The following is a 26,962-nucleotide window of genomic DNA, read 5'->3' on the forward strand; positions in this document are numbered from 1 at the left end:
TCTTGGTAGAAAACATTTATTACTATTTTGAACAAGTTTCACAAAGTAACATTTATAAACAGATCTAAATAATGTGACAATAAAGTCTGACAATACAGTCATGCTATCAAATTATACTTTGTGTGCATATAAAATTACCACCACACTACATGTTTAAAAATTGATCTCCATATTGGAGCTTTCGGAGCAGAGTCTTGTAGTGGAGCCAGAATGGTCCATCAATGAGAGCTGCCTATTTTAAATGCCCTTTGACATCTTGATATAAATTATTACATACATTAGCTACATAGAGCCAGACAAGCAGGCTAGAAAGCAACTGAACCCCTCTCCATTTGTTGTCACTTCACAAAACTATATGACCCACTCTATTACCGGTGGGGTCAGTGGGATCCCATATGGCCTGATTTTTTTTTACATGGGTGCTTTTCATCCATGATCAAAAATATATCATGAAATCACAAGGGATGTGGCAAGACAGAGTACTTCAAGCTTAGACAGAGCAATTAAACAAAGACCTTTCAATTATTTGCTCCCCCAGCTGTTACCCTCATTTGCTTTCTTTACATCAACATCCAGTGCATAATTTTAAAGTGCAACATTTTCTTTAAAGAAAAAAAAACTTTTTGGGAGACTGGAGTTCTGATTTATTCCACAATAGTAAACATATCCATTCAACAAGGCAAGCAGTGGTGATTCTTTTGGGGTCAATTGCGGCAGAAGAATAAAAAACACAACTAGTAACAGTACTAATTCAACAGTAATACCAGTCATTCTGATGTTCAGTTAATGCCTAGTAAGAAAGGATTGTTAGCTACCTTTCTTATTCTGCCTAACAGATTACAAACTCACCATCCTGTGCAGAGGTGCAGCTTAATGCTGCTATGATCCCTATAAGTTTGCAAATCATTGTTTGAAGGGCTGCTGAAGTCCCTACAGATCCCACCCTGCATTTCCACAGCATGTTGGCCATATAAAAACAGGACTTGCTTATATTCAAACATGTCGAAAATGAGGCTCCAGACCATGTGTTCTCTGCATGTTTTCATGCATGTATCTTCCATTCAAATATTACACAAAAAGGGCACACATAACATGATCAAGAACAAAGGGATTCATATTTTTCCTCTAGCATGTGCAACAGCCTTAATGAAGGAAAGAAATGCATGCCTCTGGTATCTGAAAATAATTACACAACTAGGATGGAAGTGTTTTCTCTATCCATTTATGTGCAGTCCTGTTTTTCTTATACAAAATACCGAATAAAAACTTGACAAATTACAAAAAAAGATACAGGCAAACAAATGGCTTAATGGCTACTAAATGTAGCTGAAGAAGAATATTCATCATTGATCGTATCTTCAGTGTAACTGAACACAAGGTATTTCATCATCAAGAATAAAGCTAGCCACCTGCATTACCTACTAAGAGCCTTCAATAATTGTGCATTCATAACAGTATGTTCTCAAACAACCTACTATGGACACTTGTTTCCACTCTTTTGTCCACTATTTCCTTCTGGTTTTCTCCTCCTACAAAAAGCCTGTATCTCTTTAAAAATGTTTCAGAGTTTGGGAAAAAAAACATTCAAGCTGCTTCTCCTTCACTGGTACAAGCTGATTTCTTTTTATTGCATACTGATTCTTCACAATTTGCCTACTCACCAATCATCTTACTAACTTTTGGCAATTTCTTTTACCAGAAACTAAACCTGGCAGAGTGCTGCCTCAAGATTTTCTCTCCCTTCACATTGCATGATATTTATGGCAAGATGAATGGGCCTGCTAAGTGGAAGAATGTTGTATGTGGACAAACATTAAACTACTGTTGAGGAACAAAACTTTACTGAAATAAAATGGCACAAGAGCTCTGGTCTGGACACCCAAGCATTCTTGCTCACAATCACATTCACCAATAAATTCAAGATCCACAAATATTTTCATATAATCCATAAACTTGTCATTCAACTTGAATGGCAAAATTGACCAATGGGAATCCCAGAAAAAAAAATTCTTACTACTGTTTCAATTGCAACCATATTGCTAGACAATACATGGCATGTTTTTTTCTCAAAGGTGGAATATTTAAAATGTTTTTTTTCTTCTCTTCATCCTCCTGAAGTTTTCCTCCATGGCTTCTTTATATCAAAATAACAAGCAACATACTAAAGCAACAGGACATCTACAAGTAGCTGGGCATCATAGGCCTCTTTTCTTTCAACAATTGGATCTGAGCAACAGTAAGATGCTAGAGAGAATTCTGTAGTTCATAGCTAATCTCCCTCAAGACAGCTGTTTGCTGGAACAAGAGAATGGATTACTTTAAAAGAGCCATCACCAAGACAAAGAAACACATTTTGCTAACAGCAGCAGATCTGTTTCCCATTCACCTGTATAGCTGTTACTCAAAAGATTCCACACCCTCCACAAGAGTTTCTTTACAGTTCTGTTCTTTGTTGCTTATTTTGATTCTTACAATAATTACAGGAAGCCAAGGGAAACACTGGCCTCTAAATAAACCTGTCTTCTGGAGAGCAGTACAGTCCACAGTCCACTATTACTTTCTCAGAAGCATATGATCTATATACAGGAAAACATTTTCTTTAAGAGTATCCATAAACCAAATCTTGAAACTAAATTCCTAAGTACACTGATGTACAGTATAAGCAATAACTATGATGTTCCCCCAAAAGCTTGTAGAAGTAAAACAACATATAGCTAAAAGGAATGTTTACTGAAAGGTGTGTTTTTAGAGGGTTGAAAATTGGCTACTAAAATAATCCACTTCCTGCCCCCAATAGAGGCATATCAGCCAGAGTGCAAGCAGCAAACAGTATCCCAAGCCTTGCAAACAAGCCCACACAACATACTAGTCTATACAGGGTTGTTGTTGTTTTTTTACACTAACCTCTCTACCGACTCATTCCTGTATAGTTTTTTGGGGCACACTGGTGATCTGAAAAGAGGGGGAAGTGTTCCAATTTTCCTGCCTAATCACCAGGAGGAAACTTGTGGGAGACTAGGTATAAGCTTGCAGGCAATGCTTTTGAGCTGTGACTTATCAACAAGATTGCCACATCTTAATCTGAAAATAGTACCCATCATTTTAACAGTCAGACATTGTGAAGAGACAGTCTCACTCTTGTGCTGCTTGTACACCTCTTCTCCTGCCTAAGAAATGGAACTGGAGTCCAGTTAGCTAATGCATCGTGGGGCACAGAACACCATCTCCACAACAAGTTTCACTGCCATTAAAGCAACAAGCACCAGCCCTGGGCCAGGAGATATCAAGATTCACCCACAGGAGACTAATTGGTTTGTCAGCAAGTGGGTTACTGTCTATGCTGAGGAACAAAGAAATGAAGGTTAGAACAAAGGTCACCTTTGGGAAAAGAATGCCAAGCATCTAGTCTGATTTGAAGTCAACTTTTTAAAAAATAACCTCTGCATACCAAACATTATTTTACAGAAGTAATTAGCATGACATATAAAAATACTTGGAAATTATAATGCTTATTTTTCTAGGAGGAAAAATCAAGCCAGTGGCACACACACACACACAAAGCTACACACACAACTAGTATGAAGACAATAAATTAATCCAAAAGTTAATTTTGAATTTCAAAAATAAAGGGAATTAATTAGCATAACCATAGAAAAAGAATAATTCAAGAATACTACAGTCAAATTCTAGTCTAGATGAATCCCCCCAAAAAGCCTAAAACTGGAGAATTTTCCACTTAAACATATGATAAACTGCAGAAATTACACCATAAAAGAAAAAAAAAACCATTGACTAATGTCTAATAAATATGTGGGGAAGGGACAGAGTACCATACACATGGTGAGTTTCTATACAAATGCTATATTTTAGTGCACTGTTACTCAAAGGGTGAAATATAAATATTCAGTGGGAAGGGATCAGAATATGTGCATGACCACACACATTAAATCACTTTGCTTTTATGCTTCTATATTACATGTTAATAAAGAAACTGATTGTCAGAGTCTAAATTCTGTTACAGGAAGTATTAGAGCAGGAGAAACTAATAGCACTGCCAGCTGTAACAGGTTAAATTTTGCCTATGGAAAACAGCATTACATTACTCTCTTTGAGAATGGGTTTTAAAACATCAGTGGTGCATATGAGAGATCTACTGGAATACAGTGCATATGTTTAACTGAAAAATATACTGAATATGAGCAGAGAGCACATCAGGTCTTGTCAGTCCTCACAATCTTTCCCCTCTTTCTGAACTGCAGTTCCTTCAGCTGTGATTTATCTAAACCCTGAAACCAAAACTGATTTCAAACTAAACTGCAAGCTAAGACAGCTGCTGCCCCTCCTCAGATTACAATCAGATGCCAGAGTGATAAAGGACTTGGCCATTCAGGAACATTCATGGCAACTGCATAAACTGTTGTTCAGCTCTGAAGTCTCTTGTTTCTTAACACGAAGTATTTAAAGCAAAACACAAAACAGTGCATCAAATCAAAATGATACTTAGGAAAGAAATGATTTATCTAAAATAAATACATTGCTTTCATATAATACTGTATATATAAAAAATAGTGAATGGCTTCCAGAATGTTAAAGTTCAGGGTTCCAATGTAGTTCAACAGGGTGAGTTCTTAGGCAGCCTTCTACTAGCAACATGTTTTGTTTTTGATCTGTGCCACAAATTTCCTTTTATAACAGGCAAAACTGACACCAATGCCTATATGACTATAATTAACAGGTGGAAGAAGATGAGACTCTGAAACATTTAGAGTATGGTGGGTTTCATGTCCTTTCTTTAGAAAAGATACATCAAATTTAACACACATGCGTGTGCACACAGAGTTTAATACAAAATACTGTCTCCCCTCAACATTTCAAATAATTAAAAAGTCTACTGAACAAATGGTTTAGAAAATGTGTTCATAATTAGGAAGACTGAACATAAGTTTTAAAAAATAAATCTGTTCTTGCAAAAAGCTAAATCATTTTTTTTTTTAAAGTGAAGGTCAGTCTTTTCATGTAATCGTTGCCCCCAGGTTTGGTAAACAACTCTTTGGGTGAGAAACAAGAACATGGGGATGCGCCAGAAAAATGTCACCCAGGATCTTCTTCAAGGATAAGTTTATACAAAAGCTTCACGTACTGTATAGTGCTGGAGATAAATCAATAATTTCACAGGTAAGAAGGAACAGTGGTGCTAGTTTTCTTCTTCACCTTCTTCCTGTTTAATAACTGGAACACCTAAAAAAATAAACAGGATTAAAAAATATTAGTAAATGTCAGAGGAAAAGTAAAGTGTATAGCACAATTAACCAACCTCTAGCTCAGGGGTGGCCAAACTGTGGCTCAGGAGTTACATGTGGCTCTTTCACACATATTGCGCAGCTCTCAAAGCCCCCACCGCCCCATGGGCAGGCTTGGGAGAAGGCATTTCTCTCTTTAAATGACTTCTTCAAGCCAAGCCAGCCATCAGCTTGGAGAATACATTTAAAGTTGCTTTCTTTCCACCTCCACCTCCCCCTTCCTCATCTATTTTCCTTCTTTCATATAATACTATTTGGTGTAGTGGTTAAGTATGTGGATACTTATCTGGGAGAACCGGATTTGCAGCTGCTGGAATGGCCTCAGGGTAGCCATAGCTATCACAGAAGTTGTCCTTGAAAAGACAGCTGCTGTTGTGGCATCAGGCCAAAATCAATACAAATACCTAATCAATATATATGGCTTAGCAAAACTAGAAATACATAGTAGTGCTTTTAGGCAATAATTATCTGTAACAGCTTTAAAGCAAAAGAATTTTGCTGGCTGAGAAAAAGGGAACTACAAAAGGTCATTGCCCTTTCGGAGTGGAAAGCACAGAAGCGCCAGTAGAAAGCGTAAAAGGGAACTTCATTAGGCGCTAGCAAAAAGCAGTGTAGCAATAGGAATGTGGTGTGTAATAGTCCGTGTGGGGAAACAGGGGACAAATAGGAGCCCTAACAAAGGGCCAGGGAGCTGGTAAACTGGCACAAGAGGGGCTCCAAGAGGGGCCCAGAGAGCTGAAAAACAACTCGAAATGTGGTTAAAGTATGACGTAGGCGTCCTCCAAGGTTGAGGTAGAGACGCCCTATAAAAAAGGGCACGTAGCTGCAGGCATTTGCTCAGACCCTCGGGTCTGGAGCCCGTGTATAGAGCGCTTATGCACGTTAAATAAAGAAGCTGTTTTCCTGATTCCTCGTTTCCGCGGCCTCCGTTATTGATCCGGCAGAAATTGGTAATGTATGAATAGGGTTTCCCTGCAACATAATTTGGTGCATTGGGCCGGTTTGGGGCCTTTAGCCCCTTTCTATTAGCCTGGCCGACTGCGGCTGCTGGCTGGTGGGACTGGAGCAACGGTAGTGGCCACCGGCCCTCCTTTGGGCTGACCGTCCTCAGTCTCCCCCGTCGCCGGCTGGCTTCGACCAGGCCTAATCAACCTAGCGGAACGGGGCGACAGGAACCAGCCCTGCTTAGAAGACCCCGGGGCGTGAGTCTTGAACCCCAACCTAGCACCTTGACCACAAGGGCGTGGCAACTGTTTTTTGGACCTTGTGCTCAACGTAGCTTTCTTTTACGTACAATAGTCTGACTGCAGTAACGAACCTCTCCGAGATGGTTGGGTAGGTGACCATACCGGGTCGCCTGACAGCCCACCTCCGGCGAGGGGCGGGCAGGAACACCCCGCTTCAGCAGCACTCGCAGGACCCGCTGAGCGGGAAGGGACATAGTCGCCTTCCGCCTGCGGCCTTCCAGCAGTGTCTGATCGACGGAGAAGGGAAGGTATTAGCCCCTTCTGCCGGCGGGCCTTAGTCGGTTCCGCATGCAGCCGCTGCACTAGGCTACGGGCTGCATTCGAAGAGGGGAAGGGACGCGCTCGACCCTTCTGCCTCCTATAGGTAGGGTACTGGGTACAGAAGAAAAATAAAACGGCTGAGTCACCCGCCAGGGTGAGGCCGCCTCTTCTTCCATTTTGGGGAACGTTTTGTGTTTAATGCTTAGGGGAAATTGTGTGTCCACTATGTCTAAAATGTTTTGCCTGTCTGGTTAACCATCCGTGCCTTATACTCTGGGGGACGCCCCTGTGTTGTTCTTTTTTTGTTTGTCTTGATTGCCATCATTTTCGGTCGGACCCCTCCATTTGAGATTGCTTGGCATTAGGCCCTTCTCAGGGGGGGCCGCCTTCCACATGGTGTCTGCTTCTCGGTTAGGGATTTTAGGTAAGGGCCGTGCTTATTGTGCCCTTGGTGGGGTGCCTAGCCCCCACGGCGATACAAAGCCGTGTATCTGGAAACAGAGAAAAAGAGAAAAAAAAAAAGTGAGGGAGGAAGGAAGGAAGGGGTGGTTCCTCCCTAGCTGTTAAAAACTGAACACTTCCTTCTAAGTAACATATCTGTCTGGTGTGCTTGATGTGTGCTTGACGTGTGACTGAGACGACGCCCTGCGTCGAGGCAAGTGCGGACCTGTCAGTAGCCCGTTTCCGATTCACGAGAGTGCATATCGGCGGCAAAAGCAGGGAAGCGTGTGAATAGGTTCCCGTATGTGTTCTCCCTCCCTTACTTATTGTTTTAGTTGTCCTGTCTGTCTCACCAGGGGAGGGCCGCACCCTCATTGTCCTTATGACAGAGTGGACCACGACCTATGGACACCAGGTGCTAGGTTTCACTATTTAATTGGCCCATGGGTGCGCACCCCAGATAAGTTGTCCCTTAGGTGGGAGGAGATCCTCTGCCCTTTTCTTAGAATCCAATTGTGGGCAGGATCTAACGGTACAACAACTGGGTGGCTCATAACACGACGCACTAGGCATCTTGCCGGGCGTTCCAGGAGCTTCTGGAGCTCATTCTGGGCACGTTGGTACTTCTTTAGACATCAGGGGGGTGATCGCATTAACGCCTGGACAATAAGTCGCCGCACTGCACAGCCTGTGCGGAATAACGGGCCCGTCAGGTGGGGAGATGTAGATTGGGCCCCACTGCTGGCACGGGATCCCGAAGCCTTGCAGCATTTCCACTATTTGCATTGTGATTACTGTACTTAGTGGAACACTCCTTCATTGCTGAATTTACCCCCCCAGCACCCCCGGTCTACTGTGTTAGCCCAATGCGCAGGAGCAGCGATGGCTACCATCTACCCCCGGTTCTGAGCCAGAGCGATCAGCTCTATTGGAGCCCACCCCAGAGGTTTAGAAAAATAGTCTACCCTTGGCTGCGCCTCCCCGATATTTGGATTTGGGTGTGGCAGCAGCAGCTGTGCCAGAATTATAGTCTCCAGTTGTGGAAGGGGAAGCTTCCAGGACACCCAGTGTCCGCTTGGTTGCTAAAAAGTCGAAGGAGATCCTCGGAAGGGGGACGCTGGAACTCCTACTGGTCTCGGTGGTACTTTTTCCGGTTGACAGCCGGTGAATGCCTGTCGGCCTGGCAAATTAAAAACCAGACCGCCCGGCCCGACTTAGCCCTCTTGGGCTTGGACGACTCCGCGGAATCTAGGGCTGCCGCTTGGCAGTATCAAATATTGCATAGCAACCCCGTGGTGGTCTCCGCGGCCTTGGGAGCACTTCATTCTCTCCGGTGCTCCCGATGTCCCGATCTGCTCTCTCTCCCGCTTGGTAGCAGGCTGTCGCCCTCGTGGGAAAATCCTGATCCTCAGACGCCTGGATGCGCCACTTGGGATCGAGGAGACCCTCTTAACAAGCCAGCAACGATTGACCGATATCTTCCGTATGAATCCCTCCCCAGACTTTCAGTTGCACGATCAGCCTCACTGGAGCCCCCGTCAGAGGTTCCGTAGGTTGGTAGCACCCTGGATCAACACCCCGGGATTGCTGACCCTTTGCTGGTGCACTTCACCGCGCCATAGGCACAGGCATAATATCTGCCTGTGGGTAGGAGAACAGGGGGAGACGACTGCTTGGTTGCTAGGAGGTCAAATCAGGGGCCCGACCGGAGGCGTGGGACGCACACGGTGGTGCTTCCTAAGGAAAACTCGGGAGGGTCCCCTACTGGCTTGGAAGATCAAAGGTCGGACAGCCACCCCAGGGAGTTTAGAGGTTGAATTACCACCCAGCCTTGGGCCGCCTCTGAGGATTTGACGAGTCGCCTTTTGGTGCTGCTCGCTCCAGTGTCATCTAAATAAGCGGGGAGATAATGCATGTGCTTGTATTGGATGACACTGGAGTGAGTGGTGCCGGGTGTTCCCTGGAGAGGGACTTCCTCTGTAGCCAGGCGGATGCCTGCGCTGGAAGTGAAGGAAGAAATTAAGATTAGAGCAGTCAACGATTCACATTGATAGAAGCAGCAGGGCAGTGTAAAGGCTGCTTGTGGTGATGTGAAATATCTCTGCAGTATTGCATAACCCTGGCCTCCCTCAGAAAACGGGAAGTGCCAGTGTGAATCAGCTACTTAGCAACTTGCAATAAAAATGTATGTGTTTTGCCCCAGGAGAGATTCCTGGAGACCCCAAAAGATGCTATCTGTTAACCAGGGAAACTGTGCTTTATTTTGTTTTATGATTGTGGTGGGATTGCCGTGCTCATGTCATGGGGATCCGGCGGCTGTGTATTACTTGAACTTGCACATCATTAATTGAATGTGGGTGTGTAGTTTGAGTGGTATGTAGTTGCCGGGTGTGGCATCTCCGAATGGTCACCTCTTGGACAAGGCACTTTAGTTAGGAAGCCCCTGGGAATTAGATAGAGCAGCGTTTTCTGCTGCCCTCAGTAGTAGGGAGCGGGTCTTTTTAGCCCAATGCAAGGCTCCCAGTCCTTCCTGTCATTCAGACCTCTTAGAAATTTACCCTTGTCCCCTGCCCCTTGCATCAGTTGGCACAGGAAACCCACGTTAGTCACGTGATGACCTTTCTCAACTTCCGACCCATGAGTAGGCTTGAGGGCATTCAGGGCTTCCTTCACCTCCGCTAGTATGTATCATGAGGTTAGGGAGGCCTTGAGTGTTATCACCTTTTACCTGTACGATTGGCTCCCACGGAGGCGGGTTGACCATTTTAGTGAAGAATTGGAGCAGTTACTCGAGAGAAAATATGAAGGCCACTGGTACCCAGAGACACCCCTGAGGGGGTCCGCCTATCGCTGTATTTGGATAGGGAAGACCAGAGACTCTGTAGTAGAATTAGCTGCCAAAAGAAGTGGACTGACTGTAGAGGATGTCCAGGACAGCATTCCTGCAGAATTGATTGTGTGGATTGACCCATTTGAAGTTTCCTACCGATTTGGGGAAGAAGGGCCAGTCGAGACCGTGTATCTAAAGGACAATAAAGGCTGCAGCACAGCCAAGGGGCAGAGCAAAAGCAGAAGCAGGCTCAACCCTGAGGCTCCGGCGTTTGTCCCCGCTAGGAGTCAGACAACCTTCTTGTCCGGCTCCCCACCTCCATTTTCGGACCAATCCTCTGGTCCGACTTTTACCGTCGCTACTTTTGCAGCTACCAAGTTTGGCTCCACTAAAGTGAAGAAAAGCAGCAAAAGGCTAAATTGGGGTCTTGCTTGCCCAGGAAAATAAAGAGTTGACTGTGAGATTTGTTAAATAAGCTTCTTCTCTTGTGCAGTTGCTAAACGCCATTGCTGGAAGAGTGAGAGAAGATGGCATCGTCCCCTCCACCGCAGGAGGCCCAGATTGATGTCAGCCTTGACGGGAGCCAGGAGCTGGGAGAAAGTAGGTCCCCTAAAGTTGGTCGTAAGGGACGAGCCAGAAAGACAGCGGCTCCAGCTGGGAAGAAGCACTGGAAGAAGACCATTGCGAAGACCTTCGGCACGCACGAAGGTACCTATAACCTCGAGATCAAAGGGCAGGGACGGTTTCTTATGTTTAAGAAGCTGAATGAAGCCCTAGAGTTTAAAGATGCCCAGGAAGACCTTGAGACAGGAAAGAAGACCTCAAAGGGTCGTGGTGGAAGCAGAGGACCCCCAGACGATCAGGAGGGAAAGATGCCCCGACGTCCGGGTAGGCCAAGGGCCATGCGACCATCATTGGCACACGACGAGTGCGCCTTTTGCCGCGAAAGGGGGCACTGGACCCATTCATGCCCAGACGCCCCTCCCCAATTTCGCGACAGAGGAAGAGGCCGAAGGGGAGTGCTCGACCACCACTGGCATGCGATGCGTGAACCAAGAGTTATGAAAGTGGCCACGGGATGGTATCTAGCCCCCTACAAGCGAAACCACACAGCTTGGAACCAGGTCTCCGACGCCGGTGCTGCAATGGAGGCGATACCAGAGAGAGATGAGCACGGAAACGGAGAAGGCATAGACGAAGCAGCCGGCCTGGCCCCCGAAATAGATGTGAGTCCACAAGAGCCACTCCAGGAAGAAGCAGCGGCTTCTGCCCTTTTGAACCTCAGGAAGCTTTTCCAGGAAGAAGAAAGCTTGGAGGAGAATCCTACTTGTTAAAACCCTGATGTGAAGTCACGAAGAGGGGACCCCTTTTGAAGTAGTTTTGATTTATTTGCTTTTTGCGCTTAAAAAAAAAATGCCTTTCCTTTGCTAGCAAGAGCTCGCCGCAGAAGAAGGGAAAAGATAGGTTGGTCCCTGGGAAGAGTTAGGTAGTTAAATGTGCTCCGAGCTGGTTTTAGCTTGACACATTGCTTAGTGCCTTGCCCATATATTGTGATGCTTAAGTAAGAGAGGAGATTTAGTTCTTTGTGATGTTATTCATGAAAGGCCCTTTGGAAGATTGTTAAAATGAGGAAACCCAACCTCAGAAAGAAGTGTTATATGCTGTGATGATAGGATAGGCTTGTTGCGAATTTGATTTTGTTTTGCTATGCAGTTTTAACCAAAGTTTTCCTAGATAGGGTTTTCCGGTGAAGATTGGCCCCAGACCCGATTGCTTGAAGCTCGACCTCTGGACCTCACTCACCGGTAGCAGTGAGGTTCCACAGGCAACGCCCTCTGGATCCTGGCCTACCGGAAATGGCAGGATTCCACAGGCATCAGAGACGACTCCCCTAGCTGCAGTCACACAGGAGTTGACTGTTCTACGCTCAGGGAGAAGAAATTCCTCAAGCAACAGCCAGCTGGTCGAGTTGAGAGATCCATGATTGCAAATGGTTATCAAATGTATTCCAGATGCGTTCCTGAGTATGGGTTTGATGTTTGGTTTTAATAGGTTGGTTTTAGTATGTGTGATGGTTTGTGGATGTCATGATAAGTAATCAAACTCCGTTTGAAAGAGGGGAATGTGGCATCAGGCCAAAATCAATACAAATACCTAATCAATATATATGGCTTAGCAAAACTAGAAATACATAGTAGTGCTTTTAGGCAATAATTATCTGTAGCAGCTTTAAAGCAAAAGAATTTTGCTGGCTGAGAAAAAGGGAACTACAAAAGGTCATTGCCCTTTCGGAGTGGAAAGCACAGAAGCGCCAGTAGAAAGCGTAAAAGGGAACTTCATTAGGCGCTAGCAAAAAGCAGTGTAGCAATAGGAATGTGGTGTGTAATAGTCCGTGTGGGGAAACAGGGGACAAATAGGAGCCCTAACAAAGGGCCAGGGAGCTGGTAAACTGGCACAAGAGGGGCTCCAAGAGGGGCCCAGAGAGCTGAAAAACAACTCGAAATGTGGTTAAAGTATGACGTAGGCGTCCTCCAAGGTTGAGGTAGAGACGCCCTATAAAAAAGGGCACGTAGCTGCAGGCATTTGCTCAGACCCTCGGGTCTGGAGCCCGTGTATAGAGCGCTTATGCACGTTAAATAAAGAAGCTGTTTTCCTGATTCCTCGTTTCCGCGGCCTCCGTTATTGATCCGGCAGAAATTGGTAATGTATGAATAGGGTTTCCCTGCAACACTGTGAGAGCCCTCTCAGCCCCACCCACCTCACAGGGCGTTTGTTGTGGTGGGGAGACGATATAAGAAAACCACTCTCTCTGATTCAGAGAGACGCGTGGGGTATAAATCTGCAATTCTTCTTTCATGTCTGTCTTGTGGCTCTAAAACATCTGATGTTTATTTTATGTGGCTCTTATGTTAAGTAAATTTGGCCACCTCTGCTCTAGCTAAATTCCAACTTAATTTAGGAAAGCAGACTGTAATGAAAAGATTGAATATCACATGGTAGTTTGGCAGCACAGCTTAGAACTGACATGCAAGAGTACAGGGAAAAGTTAGAAGGTAGTTTAATCAGAGAGCCAGTGGAAGACACAAGTTAAGATTCTAGCACATCTAACTGGATTCTGCCTTTCTTTATGCCTATACATTACTTCAACAACTTGCCTTTTTTCAATGTTTCCCCCACACTTTAACTACATGGCCGACCATAATTTATGAGACAGCAATCCACCTAGAATTAGAGTATAAAATGTTGCCTGATCCCAGGATTTGCATTATTAAATGGTTTGATCCCATCTAAAAGATCCACATGTGCAAGATGGGGGGGCAATCCCACAATATACTAACTACAATCTACTGAATCTCTGGACAGAGAAGAAACTGTCATCAAGACCCAAAGTAACAATGTATGCGGGAAAGAAGTTATAAGTACTCTGCTCATCTCATCTGCTGATGCCAGCCCACTCTCACCATCAAGTTTCTTCAGTCTGGGTACTCGCTTGGTTGCTTCCTCAACCCAAGCACTCTGTGAGTCAGCAGAGTATTTCTCTTCCAGAGGATTGCCCACAAACACCAGATCCTCCAGTAATGGCAATTCTGCTAGCCTCACAAACTCCGCTATAACCACAAAAAGATCCAGTCAGAATTGGAACAGTAAAAAAAATGGAGTTATTAAACAAAATGAAAGACTGCACCAAGACTCATCAATATCAGTAAAGCATTTTCACTGTACAATATTTTACTATCACAAGTGGGAGAGTACACATTGGAGACTAATTTGCTACCATATTCCACACCATTAATATTTTCTAAAGATTTGAGAAATCTTGCTTTAAGCAGATATTTAAACTAGTGTTATACACTGAAGGTTGTGATGACAACCCTCATGCGGTTGTGATGACAACCCTCATCTACGGCTCCGAATCGTGGGTTTTATACCGTCATCACCTGCGACTCCTTGAGCGCTTTCATCAGCGCTGCCTTCGCACCATCCTCAACATCCACTGGAGTGACTTTGTGACCAACACTGAAGTCCTCAAGAGGGTGGAAGTTACAAGCATTGAAGCACTGCTGTTGAAGACGCAGCTGCGCTGGGCAGGGCATATTTCTAGGATGGAAAACCACCGCCTTCCCAAGATTGCTCTGTATGGCGAACTTTCCACCGGCCATCGAAATAGAGGGGCACCAAAGAAGAGGTACAAGGACTCCTTGAAGAAATCCCTTGGCACCTGTCGCATCAACCATCACCAGTGGTCTGACCTAGCCTCAGATCGCAAAGCATGGAGGCACACCATCCACCAGGCTGTCTCTTCCTTTGAGAATGCACGCATAGCTGGTCTTGAGGACAAAAGGAGATTGAGGAAGAATCGCACTGCTACAGCACCAACCCCAAATCAGACTTTTCACTGCAGCCACTGTGGCCGGATCTGCCTGTCCCGCATTGGTCTTGTCAGCCACCAGCGAGCCTGCAGCAGACGTGGACTATTGCACCCTTCTTAAATCTTCGTTCGCGAAGTCAAGCCGAGAGAGAGAGACACTGAAGGCTTCTTGCTAAGATTCAGGGTGCCAGACTTAAAACCCATAACTGAACAAGGCCTAATGCCTGTGTCAGAATAACTTTGAGATACACTGGCATATGCTAAAGATGCCCTGGTGAACCTACAGATTCACTGCAAAGCCATGCCAGTATGGCATACAAACGGTAAATACCAGAGAGGAGCAGCCATGGTCACTCCTCCTCAGTTGCAGTCACACCTCTAGCACTGCAGCAGCAGCAACCCCACCATGTCTTTTTGAAGACTTATATGGAACGGATATACAATTTCCCCTCACCTTCTAGCAACACTCAAAGCCACAGCACACTTAAGAATATAAGATCATAAGAGAAGCCATGTTGGATCAGGCCAATGGCTCATCCAGTCCAACACTGTGTCACACAGTGGCCAAAAAAACCAGATGCCATCAGGAGGTTCATCAGTGGGGCCAGGACACCAGAAGCCCTCACCCTGTTGTCCCTTCCAATCACCAAGAATAGAGAGCATCACTGCCCCTGACAGAGAGTTCCAACAATACACTGTGGCTAATAGCCACTGATGGACCTCTGCTCTATGTTTGTCCAATCCCCTCTTGAAGCTGGCTATGCTTGTAGCTGCCACCACCTCCTGTGGCAGTGAATTCCATGTGTTAATCACCCTTTGGGTGAAAAAGTACTTTCTTTTATCCATTCTAACCCGACTTCTCAGCAATTTCATTGAATGCCCACGAGTTCTCGTATTGTGAGAAAGGGAGAAAAGTACTTTAGGATGCCAGTCAACTGCAGACAGTCAGGACAGCCACAGCATAGTTGAGAGCCAGTTTGGTGTAGTGGTTAAGTGTGCAGACTCTTATCTGGGAGAGCTAGGTTTGATTCCCCACTCCTCCACTTGCAGCTGCTGGAATGGCCTTGGGTCAGTCATAGCTCTTGCAGAGTTGTCCTTGAAAGGGCAGCTTCTGTGAGAGCTCTCAGCCCTACCTCACAGGGTGTCTGTTATGGGGGAGGAAGATAAAGGAGATTGTGAGCTGCTCTAAGATTCGGAGTGGAGAGCAGGATATAAATCCAATACCATCATCACCACCACAGCGCACATCGCTATATTCCTGGCTTCATGTTCCTCACAATTAGAAAACTCACCAATTTAGAAAAAGGGCAATTTGAACAAACAATTAAGCATGAAAACAAGCACTGCTGTAGCATGTTTCCAACAATGCTCTCACTGGAATCCATGCAGTTACTATACCTCAGAAAATAAACATGCAATGAGACCCTCCACCCCTCAATTAAGGGTTCAAGAACAATGCATCCTACACAGATAAGCAAAAGAAGAGAATCCCCTGCCCCAAGCTGCAGCTAGTGAAACTGTTTCCCCTCTCCATCATTTCTAAATAGTGTCCTAAAAAGAGACAGGCTCTATGAGTTGCATGGTCCTCTTATAGCTATTCACATCTAACAAACCATGCAAGCTGGATGAAGGGACAGGAAGGATGGTACACATGTTACTAGGATTAACAGTGGGTTCTAGCGGTACTGAAGCCCCTGAGTGCAGTAGGGGAATGGTGGGAAGGGGTCTGCCTACTCAAGTGATTGGCTTCTGGGACAACCAATCAGTGCAAACAGGCCATTCCTAAAACTTAGAGGTGCTTGGGACACCCTTCTTCACAGTGTTCTGCACATAGGTGGTGGTGGCTGTGGTCTAACAGGGAGCATCCCTGCTATCAAAAAGGTATCACGTCATGTCATGATTGGTACACTGCAATAGGGTTGCTAGGCATTTCAGTGCAACTGCTATGCTCTGAGAATTCTGATGTGGAGAATCTATTATGTTTCTATTTCTCCACTGTAGAGTCAGCACAGGATACCAACTGTCAGCAACAGTGTCCTAGAGTGAGGGTGCACATCTATACCATTTCAGGAACAAATTTATACACTTACATAAGTTAGCTGGTACTTCATCACTGAAATATGAATTCACAAAGATGTCACCAAAGAGCACCAAAATGTTTCAGGACAATGACACTGGCTTACCCCAGTCTTTCACCAGATTATTGGACATGTAGAGAATCTTCAACTTCTTCATCACATGGAGTCCTTTTAATTTCTCGATCTGGTTGTATGATATCCATAACTCCTCTAATGTATCTCCAATTGCTTCCTGAAAAATAGTAATATTTCTCAGGAAAACATGCTCTAAACATTTCTATTATGCATACTTTCTTTCTGACCTCTTAAGAGTACATTAACAAAACAACAACAAAGAGTGTTCCTCTGGAGTTCATGCTGCTTGCCAGATTATGTGTTGAGAAAAGCTTAAACAAGTAGAATAACTAATTTTTAAGAAAATCAAAACCCTAATGCAGGACTCTTTAACATGACTGAAAACAGATGCACAGGAAAGGAGATCTACATATTACACAAATGTAATTTCTCAACCAGCTCAAAGAACTCTGCATTGTTGAGAGAGACTACTATATGCTATGCTATGCTAATTAGCTATTCCTTCCATCCCCCCTCAAAGAAGATAACAGTCTGAAATCCAGAAGATCAGTAACTGTGAGCATCACTTCTGAAGCTCCCTGGGCTTCCTCTTTAAACTGGAGCAAAGTAAAAACCTCCTTTGCTCTAACGAAGGAGAAATGTAGAGTGACGGTGCATGGAAGTTCCATATGTAAGCTCCATCTGTAGGAAAGAGGCAGAATTCAGATCCACAGTGAAGTTCAGCTCTGTACCCTCTCCCCCACTTCTTGTCTCCAGTTCACAGCTCTAAGCACTGTGGATCTTCTGAAAAGGAAGAAAGGGGGGTGGTGCCTCAGTGTCAGTTTGGTGTGCTGGCACTTCTCTACAAGTGCGATAGGGGGCAGAAGTATAACATAGGGATGGTGCATGCCGATGCCAACCATGCCCTACTCCACCACATAGTGTAGGAGTCCTGTTTGGCATATCCATGTGAAAGTAGCCCTAATTCCAAAGATACTTATTGATTGGTGCTTTACACATTGTTTATTATTTCCTGCAGACAATGTCATTAATAAGGAAACACAGTTACACTGATGTTTACAGTGTTCCTGCATCTACCAGTTTGTAATAGTATAAGTAGCTACCATCTTAGCGGGATTACAGAATTAAGCTACATATGACATACCAGCCCATTAAGATTCTTTATGTTATTTCTGCCCAATGACAAAATCCTCAAGTTTTCTGCAACAGAAACAAAATTGGCATTTCTTTACATGACTGGTTATTTAAGCAATGTGGAAACCTAATACAAGCCCAAGACAAATAAACCCAGGGATGATTTATATTGCTACAGTTGTGCAAAGGAAAAGGACATAGCAAAGACAGAATGGAATTAAATGGCTGCACCAAATTGTCCCATGTAATTACTCCAGCTATGTGGCCAGCCATTCACTTATAAACTCTGGCCATGCAGTGAGCATCTCTGCAGTTACAGAACCAGGACACAGTTCAGATGAGTAGCTTTCCAGGTGGCTGGAACTGTTTTACTGGGTGTTTTCTAAGCAATAGTCATCTGTTTCTGCTCAAAGTACTGTAATAAATGAGGGGGACCTGAATACCTTGAAAGCAACTAACTTTGAAATCTCCTTTTCAGTATTGCCAGATGAAATTGCTTGATAGTCTGATACTAATTAATGCAACCCAGATGATGCATTTTTGTTACAGTAGTGAGAAAAAGTCGTGTGTACAGATATAATATGAATTTGAAAGAAAAGATTGCTTTACATGACTGGTCAGCAAATCACAACTTTTCCCCTCCTCCTCTTAAGAGGGCAGGAAGAGGATTAAAAATATAATCAGTTAGTTTCAGTCAAGGTCCACTGATTTCAAAGGGCTCAGACTACAGTAACTCTGCCCAAGATTGCACAGTAAACCACACAAGAGGGCACTTTCAAAGAACTAGTTCAAATCAGATATCAGAAACATCTAGACAAAGAATAGAATGGTTCTGAAACAAATAAATCGAAAACACATTTATTTATCTTCTCTCACACAACAGGGGGGTGTTGTTTTTTTTAATAGACTTGATTTTGGATTGTTTCTATGTTTTCTACTACAGTCAGTGAGTATAACTGATGCCAGATAACTCATTGTTCATAAAAGTTTGGAGGCAGTGATGTCAGCAAGTTTGAGACAATGAATGCACATGTTAAAAAGCAGCTATAATCTATGCACTGATTTTTCATTTATCACTTACTCAGACCATTCAAGTTGGCGATTTTTTCAATGCAGTTTGTAGATAAGGACAGCTTTCTTTACATGGAAGACAGAGAATTGTATGTTAACGTAAGTTATTTCCCTACGAATAACTTTTTCTTAGAATACTGAATATTTCTTTCATCACACAACCTATCAAGGAACCTACGTGTGTAGTGGTTTGGGTTTCAAATACGTTACAAAGGGGTTGCCTGACTGCTGCACTGTGAGCTCAAGACCCTAGTAAATCTACAGTGAGCTGCATGGGGAAAACAAGCATTTCATCATGTGTTTTTTTGAGTGCAATTACCCATTCTACCAACACTGAAGGTTTGTGGAATGACCAGTTTTCCATTCATGCAGGGTTCTACAGACTCATCTACATCTATCTTCCTTTATTCACCTGTATCATCTAATCTGTAAAAGCTGTGCATTAACCATCTTTTGTAGGTATAAAGCTATTGTGCTGAAATCCTTTATGCCAGCAGAGGGTTTCCACGGGCTCTAAGCCAATGGTTTAGTTTATTCTGAATATATCAGCTTGCCAGGGTGGGGGGGTGTCTAGTTCCATCTAGTTCCAACTTGGAACTGCAGCAGAACCAGAAGCAATTCCCTCTGCTACACTGTAAGTAAAACTCATCTAATCTCAATAAAATGGGAAAAGGGTCCAATAGATAAAGAGTTTATTCAGGTACTGGTTTCTGGTTTCATTTGTAAAGTGAAAATGAACTGTCTCTGTCAATCAGATGTGCATGCATCCACAGTAGCATCTGAAAAGCGCTTGGAATGCTGAGCACATAGAAAAGGAAAACTCTAAACAATAAGTAGTCTGTATATTTGAAAGGTTTCCACAAACCAAGTTCGGCATGATGAAAGCTGCCTTGAAGACTTACTGAGTTGAAAGACAACTCATAAACATTCGAAATAATTAAATAAAAGTCTGAATTGAAACGAAGTGGCTGAAGAACAGTTGATGACAAAGCTAGGTGCTGGAAAAAAGATTTCTGAGCAAAGAGGTTTATCTCCAAAAGTATTAGAAATAAACATGAAAAGAATTTTAAGCTACAACAGTATGCTTCCCCCCCCCTCTGGCTTTCAATATACAGAACCTACTCGCAGTTAACAAGAGATGAAAGAGATGCATCCATCTTTTCTATAGGAGGAACCTGGGCATAAAGTTTTACTTCCTTGGCCTCTGATGGCTTCTGACCATTTTTTTCTTCCTAAGGAAAAAGAAAGAAAGGAAAGAAAGAAAGAAAGAAAATACTTCTTGCTGTACAACTGAAACACTTAACCTAAATGAACAGAAAATAAGAATCAGGTCTTTCTTGTCTCTAGTGCAATGAAGCAGCAGCACTTTGGGTGAGGGACCAATGGCAACCTTACAATTCTGAAGTTAAGGTGCCTCTGCTGCTGTCCTTGCCCATTCCAGATGGTCCTGTGAGGCTGGCTGCAGTGGTGTCAGCATCAAGCTGCATCCTGCAGGAGCCACCAAGGCTGGGCAGCACTCAGCAGCTCCCACTGATGCCAGGCAGTCTTCTCCTGCTGCCTGGTCATGAGAGGCTGGAGCACTGCTGAAGCCAGGTGGCCCTACATAGCTGCAGCTAGACAATCTTATCCCAGTGCCTGGCTAGGAGAGGATGCCATGGGTCCCAGCAACGGAGCCAACAGTGATGGGCTGGACAGATGGGTCTGGTGTTGGTAGGAGGGTAGGCCGTGAGAGAACTCCCTTATCATGGTTGCTGGAGAATAGGCTCTTTGAGTCAGAGATAATATGAGACAGACAGAGAAACTAACACCCAAACAGATGAGATGTTTCATAAGAGACAAGGACAAGTGGGGACCAAGTAAGTGATGGGTGAAGGAGAGAGAGAGAGTACCAGGTGGGGGTAGGAGAGAACCCAGGAGCTTCTGGGTTCACTGCTGGCCACAGGCAGAGTCTGGGAATTGCACTGGACCTGGCCTCAGCAGTGGTAGTCCCCAGGAGCTGTGTCGGGCTCAGCTGCAGACTCTGTAAGGTATGTGGGGCCTGGCTGCACTAGTAGACGTGACGTGCTGCACAGGACCCAGAAATATGAACATATGAAACTGCCTTCTACTGAATCAGACCCTCGGTCCATCAAAGTCAGTATTGTCTACTCAGACTGGCAGCAGCTCTCCAGGGTCTCAAGCTGAGGTTTTTCACGCCTACTTGCCTGGACCCTTTTTAGTTGGAGATGCCGGGGATTGAACCTGGGACCTTCTGCTTACCAAGCAGATGCTCTACCACTGAGCCACCGTCCCTCCCCTAAATGATGGCTGTGACAATGACTGGGAGCTGCACTGGGTTCAGCCATAGTGAGCCCTGAGAGCTGAGCTGGCCTCAGTTAAATTCTCCATGAGTTCAGTGGGGCCAACAACAGCAGCAGACTCCAGGAGCCATACAGGACCTGGTCACAGTGGCAGCAGACTCCAGGAGCTGCACAGGGCTTGGAGGCACCTGCATGAGTGATGAGGAGATATGTGGGGCACAGCAAACATGTGGAGGGAAGGATGGGATTCCACTCTGGGAATTTCGCGGGCCCCCCCACTTGTATATTCTAATAGCAAAGTCGGCTAAATGTGCTTAAATCCAGCGATTGGAGCCATGAATGGTCAAGATAGATCTTTCTACAAACCTGAAAAGTGCCCCAGGTTTGCAGAAAATCAGAAATAAGAAAAAACACATTACAAAGCCCAACATATGTACCTTTAAGAAACTGGATGTCTCAGTGGTTGTTGCTTGGCAACCACAACATTCTAGGCTTGGTTTCAGTCAGTAAAGGTCAGGAAGGAGGAGACAGAGAGGTTTCAGGGCTGTTTTGGTCTTTAAGGAAGGACTCATCAGGGCCAGGGCCAGCAGCAACCACTGAGTGACATGATACCACCTGACCTGCATGACTCACCTAGGCCTGGTTGCTTGCTAAGGTTCAACAACAGCCACCCTGTAAAAGTCAGTGTAGTGTGGTGTAGCAGTTGGACCCTGGTTCAAATCACCAGTCTGCCATGGAAGCTAGGTGATATTGGGCCAGTCACATAATTTCAATCTAACTTACCCCACAGGGTTGCTGTGATAATAAAAAGGAAGAGTGGAGAATTATATAAGCTACTTTGGTCCCTACTGTGGAGAAAGTATGGTATAAATGAAGTAAATAAATAATAAATATGGCTGAAGATAGGAGGCAGATAAAATGTCAGTTGATGAATGGCTGAGGAGAGAATGAGGCAGGGAAGGGGGAAAGGATGTGAGGGTTGCCAGGAGGAGGAAATGGAGAAATAATTTGGGAAGGGGGATATAGGGGGAAGTGGCCTAGCAACTTGCATCGCAAAATTGTGCCTCAGATTTCGTAGGTAGAAACTGGGGGGCAGGGAGCTAAAGACAGGGAAACAAATAGAGGTAGGCTGGCTGTTGGTTCAGAAGGACGCAGGAACAGAGAAAGGCCAGAGCCATCAGGAAAGGGATAGAGGAAATAATGGGGAAGGGGGAAATGAGATGACTCCAAGAAATCCTTGTGGGTTCCCACTTGTAAGATATATTCTGCTGCCACAAGAGGAGCTTCCACTGTCAGAGGAGCCTCTTACATTAAAAGATTGTACCACTTTTGGCAGAATGGAAGGTTTTATTTAGTTACTATATTAATACCTAGTCTCTCTCACTTTGACTTAGTGTGGATTACATAATACAATGGAATCAATAAAACCCTGATTTGTGTAGATTCTTTTCAGGCACACATTTCTTACAAACTATTATCTCTATGTTATTGCAAAATACTTAGAAATCTGGCTGGAGCCATGTTCTTCAGATAGAATATCAATGCTATTATATAATCACATTTCTACTTACCCATTTAGCTAGCGCTTCCTTAATAGTTGTTGCCTTCGCCTAAACAAATACAAAGCAAATATTAGCAATCCAATCAGCTAACTTTTGAACTGACTAAACAATTATACTTAAATGTACATGCTGCAATATTAATAAAATATTACATTATTTCCATTGTCAAAGACACACAAAATTTCATTGAATTGTGTGACTATTTACAATGTTGTAAAATGACAAAGCGTATTTAAAAAAAATTAATTAAATTTGGGAAAATGGAATATTGCTCACAGTGTGGAATATTGCTCACAGAGCTGAAGGGCTAGATCCAGGTATAAAAAGACATGCTAATATCAATTTCAGCTGAGTGCTGAAAACTTTAGGTGCCTGTGGTTCTTAGTAAGTCATGGTAGTTTTACTCTGCTGATTTGGGATACAAGCCATCACATTTAGTACATGGAGGGAAAAAACTGTGTAACCTGAACAATAGCAGATCTTCTAGAAGTTTGATTCCGAAGGCTTTGCTCACAATGGATAACACACTCTCCACTGCAGAACAAATTTTACTCTGCAACTATAGCTTTGATTCATTATACTCCCAAATATGCAAGCCTAAATTCAGTTGTACATTTCTAAATCCATTTAAGTGGGCTTAGAAGGGTGTAACTCGCTTCTTAGGATTGCACTGTAGGGTCTGCAATTTTAATTTTAGTATGCATTACTTAAACTGATACTCAGGTAGGTCAAAAATATAAAAAAGGACAAAACACTCAGAAAATCTGCACACTAAAGTATAAAATGCACACTCTTTTAGCTTTCCACAGATTGAAACCATGTTTTGGCCTTAAGAGGAATTAAGTTCTCTCTGCAATGTCTGGTTGTTTCTCTTCAAGTATCAGTGCAAGGCTCTCTAGATTGGTCTACAACCTTCATCCACATCCCAGTCACACAGAAATATTAAGCAGTTTGTTTTTACTAAGCAAGTTGTGTCATGAATCAAAACACAAAAGTGTCATTTTTGCCTTAGAACACCTCCACATAGTCTGTGTCAATATTTATACTTCATCTGATCTTACAATCAAAAACATAAAGGCTATCGACAGAAAAACAGATATGTCTTTCAAGTTCTCTCTATATGACTAAAATGTTATCATATAAAAAAGGCCACCACTGTTCCTTCCTGACATATTTTACAGTCGAATTGATGACTGAATTACAAACCAAATTATATTGGTTGATGCAGTTGATAAGCATACTTATTTACATGATATACATGAAGGAGATTCTGGCACAAATCACTAAAAGCCACAAAACTCACATAATTACATTTGACAAGGCTGATGTATCTCATTTGAGCATAATAATAATCACACAGAAACTTACTACAAACCACAGCAAGTTTATTCTTTGTTATTTCAACCCAAAGCAAACAAAAATATGAGCACTTGCAATCAATTCTGACCTCTTCATAAGTGAAAACTTACTATTGATTTAAACAATTTACCGTTACATAAGAGAATGTACACTGCTACGCAAAGAGACAACAGTGACAAAATACATCTGCTGTGTAACTAAGAGCGTCTTAGTAAGAAAAGGGATAAGAGACAAGAAAAGGTTTGTAATACAAAATGCTGCACTCATTGTCCAATTGGATAACACTACATAGGTAGCCCACAGCCCTACTATATATTTGTGCTAAGAAATTGCTACATTAAAGGGCTAAAAGAACTCTTAAAGGTGTTTTAAAGTGCAACAAGGAAAGAGCTCTATAATACTGCCTTGCTTTGGATGCAGCTTAAGCCATTATTAACCCTGTATATATTCAGGCTGTTAGTTGTGCTGCCCTTGGTAAAAAGGATTATTGCTGTTTTATAATATAATGAAGAGCTCATTGCAGAGCATATAACCACATACCATAACCACATTATGTCTTTGATTTTATTATTTTTATTATTTTGATGTGCCTTAAATAATGTTCCACAAATCAGAATTTCAGTCACACATTAATACAGATTCTATTTACAAAAACCTTCAAAATATTGATTTACCATTCTGCTGAATGTGATTCCTAACACTCAGACAATTCTTGGATAATGAATAGTCTGTATGAACTATTCAGGTCTTTCTTCTAATGAATGCCCTTCCTGTGAAATAATGAAATGTTAGGATTATATGAGAATTTAAACATCAAAGGAAAACATTCTGTGCTGCCTCAGAGGCCATTTAATAATTAGTACTTAGCACAGGCAGCAATTTAGTGTTCACAGCATTTCACATACATTATCTCACACCCACTCCAACTGGATTTTGTATTAATTCAGGCTCTTCATAGTAGTGCAACACACCTATCTTTTGCAGTGCCTGGTCTTCTAGACTGCTTTTATACGTTTTCTCTCTGTACTCCCAAGTGTGTATATATTCCTAGGAAATATGAGCTTCCATATAATTGTTTAAGGTGCCAGACCTCTCTTTCTTGTTTAAGAATGACCTCAGTCATCTTTACAACATCCTCTAAAAAGCAGGTCAGTTTTATTTTCCTCATGCTGAAACAGAGAGTGGCTTTGCCTTAAGGCCACTTGGAGAGCTCACAGCTGAAGTGATATGTGAACAGAGGTCTCTGCCACTCACACTCTTAGCAGCAACGCTACACATACAGCTACAAAGACTATCTGCCAACAAAAACCAACTTACAGTACCAGCTGGTTCGTTACTTCTCTTGTTTCTCTACTACTTAGGAAACAGTCAAACCAGTGAGCCATTGCCATTTGGAGAACGAACCAAATAATTCACCGAAGGCTTATCCAGCTTACGTCAGGAGCAACCAGAGGGGAGAGTAGAAGCGAAAGCTATCTTCCCTTTGGCTTCCCATGTTTTCGCCTGCCGCGCCGCTGAACAGCCCCTCCCTCTTTCTGCTTCCTCCTCCACTTGAGCGCAGTTCCAGACAGACGGCACAGAAGCGAGGTAGAGAAGCATCGCGCTCTCGTTCCAGGCAGCTCTTTGCTTCCCGCATCAAACGGGATCACACTCCCCAGGAAACTCCCTTCGATAACATATTCCTCCTTTTCCCCTCGCTGTCTCCGCACCAACCCAAACCATCCCCACCGGCGCTCCCCCCTGCCGCCCGGTCCCCACTTCCTTCGCCCAACTCCAGGCCTCTCTTCTCGTCGCTTCCTTTCCCCCAACAGTCTTCGAGAGGACTCACCATTATTATGATTCTGGTTGCTACTGTCTACTGCTTGGGTTGCTATGGCACGCCGAGCCCTCGCGCATGCTCACCTAAAGAAAAAGAGAGCGAGCGAGAAAGGTCAGCAGCCGGCTGCGAATCATAGAGGCTCACCTGTAAATAGATGGGTCTCTCCTCCGGAAATCCCGCAACAACCATAGAGATGGAGCGAGAACGAGAGAAATCTGCATTCTCTAACTTCCCGTTTCACGTTGGATCGACTGCTGGGGACTGGCAAGTCTAAGCATTAACTCAGCCGCGTAATTCTTTCCCTGAAACTATGCCGCCACTTACCAATACGTGAATTGTTCTTTCATCCTCAAATATTTTGTGACTTTATGAGATTACTTTGCTTTTCAGTCATAAAAATGGTACCGGTTGCACACGGTGTGATGCTAAGCAGAGTTATACTCTTCTAAATCAATGGGCTTAGAAGAGTATAAGATTGCACCAGTCTCAATGATTTAATTTCATCTATATGCCACTTTTCTCCCCTTGGAGATCCAAAGTGACTTACATCATTCTCCACTTTGTTTTATCCTCACCATAACCTTGTAAGGTTGGTTAAGCTAACTGTGTGACTGGTCCAAAATCACCATGATTTTGGGATATGAATTCAAGAAAGTAGCAGAGACTTTTTTATTGGGATTACAAATGGAAAAATTTCCAAAAGAAGATAGAACTTTGATCTAGTACTTGCTTTCAGCGGCTAGGACATTGTATGCACAGTTATGGAAGCAAGAAAAAAATACCAGAAAAATGGGATTGGATTGTAAAAGTTATAACATGGAGTAAGATGGACAAACTAACAAGAATCTTAAGAGACTATGATTTGGAAGTGAATTAAAAGGAGTGGAAAAAGTTTAGATGTTATGTAGAAGAAGAATGGAATATAAAAGGATATTGGAATTTTTTAATAATGATCAAGTACTAGAAAAAAAGTAGAATATGAATATAGGTTCTTATGGTTTAAGGGTACCTTTAAATGCTAGTATTTTAAGTATATAACTTCGGCAGGAGTCAAGTAACGGTGGGAGGGGTGATTAGAAAATAGCATATGGGATAGATAAAAAGAAGGTATTAATG

The 26,962-nt window shown here is 43.4% G+C and overlaps 2 protein-coding genes across 3 annotated transcripts; one reads left to right on the forward strand and one right to left on the reverse strand.

Annotated features, from left to right (window-relative positions):
• DNAL1 (dynein axonemal light chain 1) lies at window positions 1–25,998 on the reverse strand. Of its 2 annotated transcripts, none has more exons than XM_060261843.1 (9): window positions 25,856–25,998; window positions 24,702–24,797; window positions 22,678–22,716; window positions 19,929–20,038; window positions 18,817–18,872; window positions 17,746–17,801; window positions 16,632–16,758; window positions 13,541–13,687; window positions 1–5,238 (listed from the first exon to the last, which is right to left on the reverse strand). In XM_060261843.1, exons 2-9 carry the CDS (start codon window positions 24,702–24,704, stop codon window positions 5,195–5,197), a joined length of 582 nt encoding a protein of 193 aa, XP_060117826.1. In that variant the 5' UTR covers window positions 24,705–24,797; window positions 25,856–25,998; the 3' UTR covers window positions 1–5,194. The 2 variants fall into 2 exon arrangements, with proteins under 2 accessions (XP_060117826.1, XP_060117827.1); XM_060261844.1 differs by lacking the exon at window positions 25,856–25,998 and adding an exon at window positions 25,345–25,537.
• On the forward strand, window positions 9,933–10,526 carry LOC132588846 (protein Tob2-like). Its single transcript, XM_060261307.1, has one exon. The coding sequence runs from the start codon at window positions 9,933–9,935 to the stop codon at window positions 10,524–10,526; it is 594 nt and encodes a 197-aa protein (XP_060117290.1).
• Window positions 25,999–26,962: the final 964 nt, after the last annotated feature.

The sequence above is a fragment of the Heteronotia binoei genome, chromosome 21 (genome assembly GCF_032191835.1).
Source record: "Heteronotia binoei isolate CCM8104 ecotype False Entrance Well chromosome 21, APGP_CSIRO_Hbin_v1, whole genome shotgun sequence".
NCBI lineage: Eukaryota > Metazoa > Chordata > Lepidosauria > Squamata > Gekkonidae > Heteronotia > Heteronotia binoei.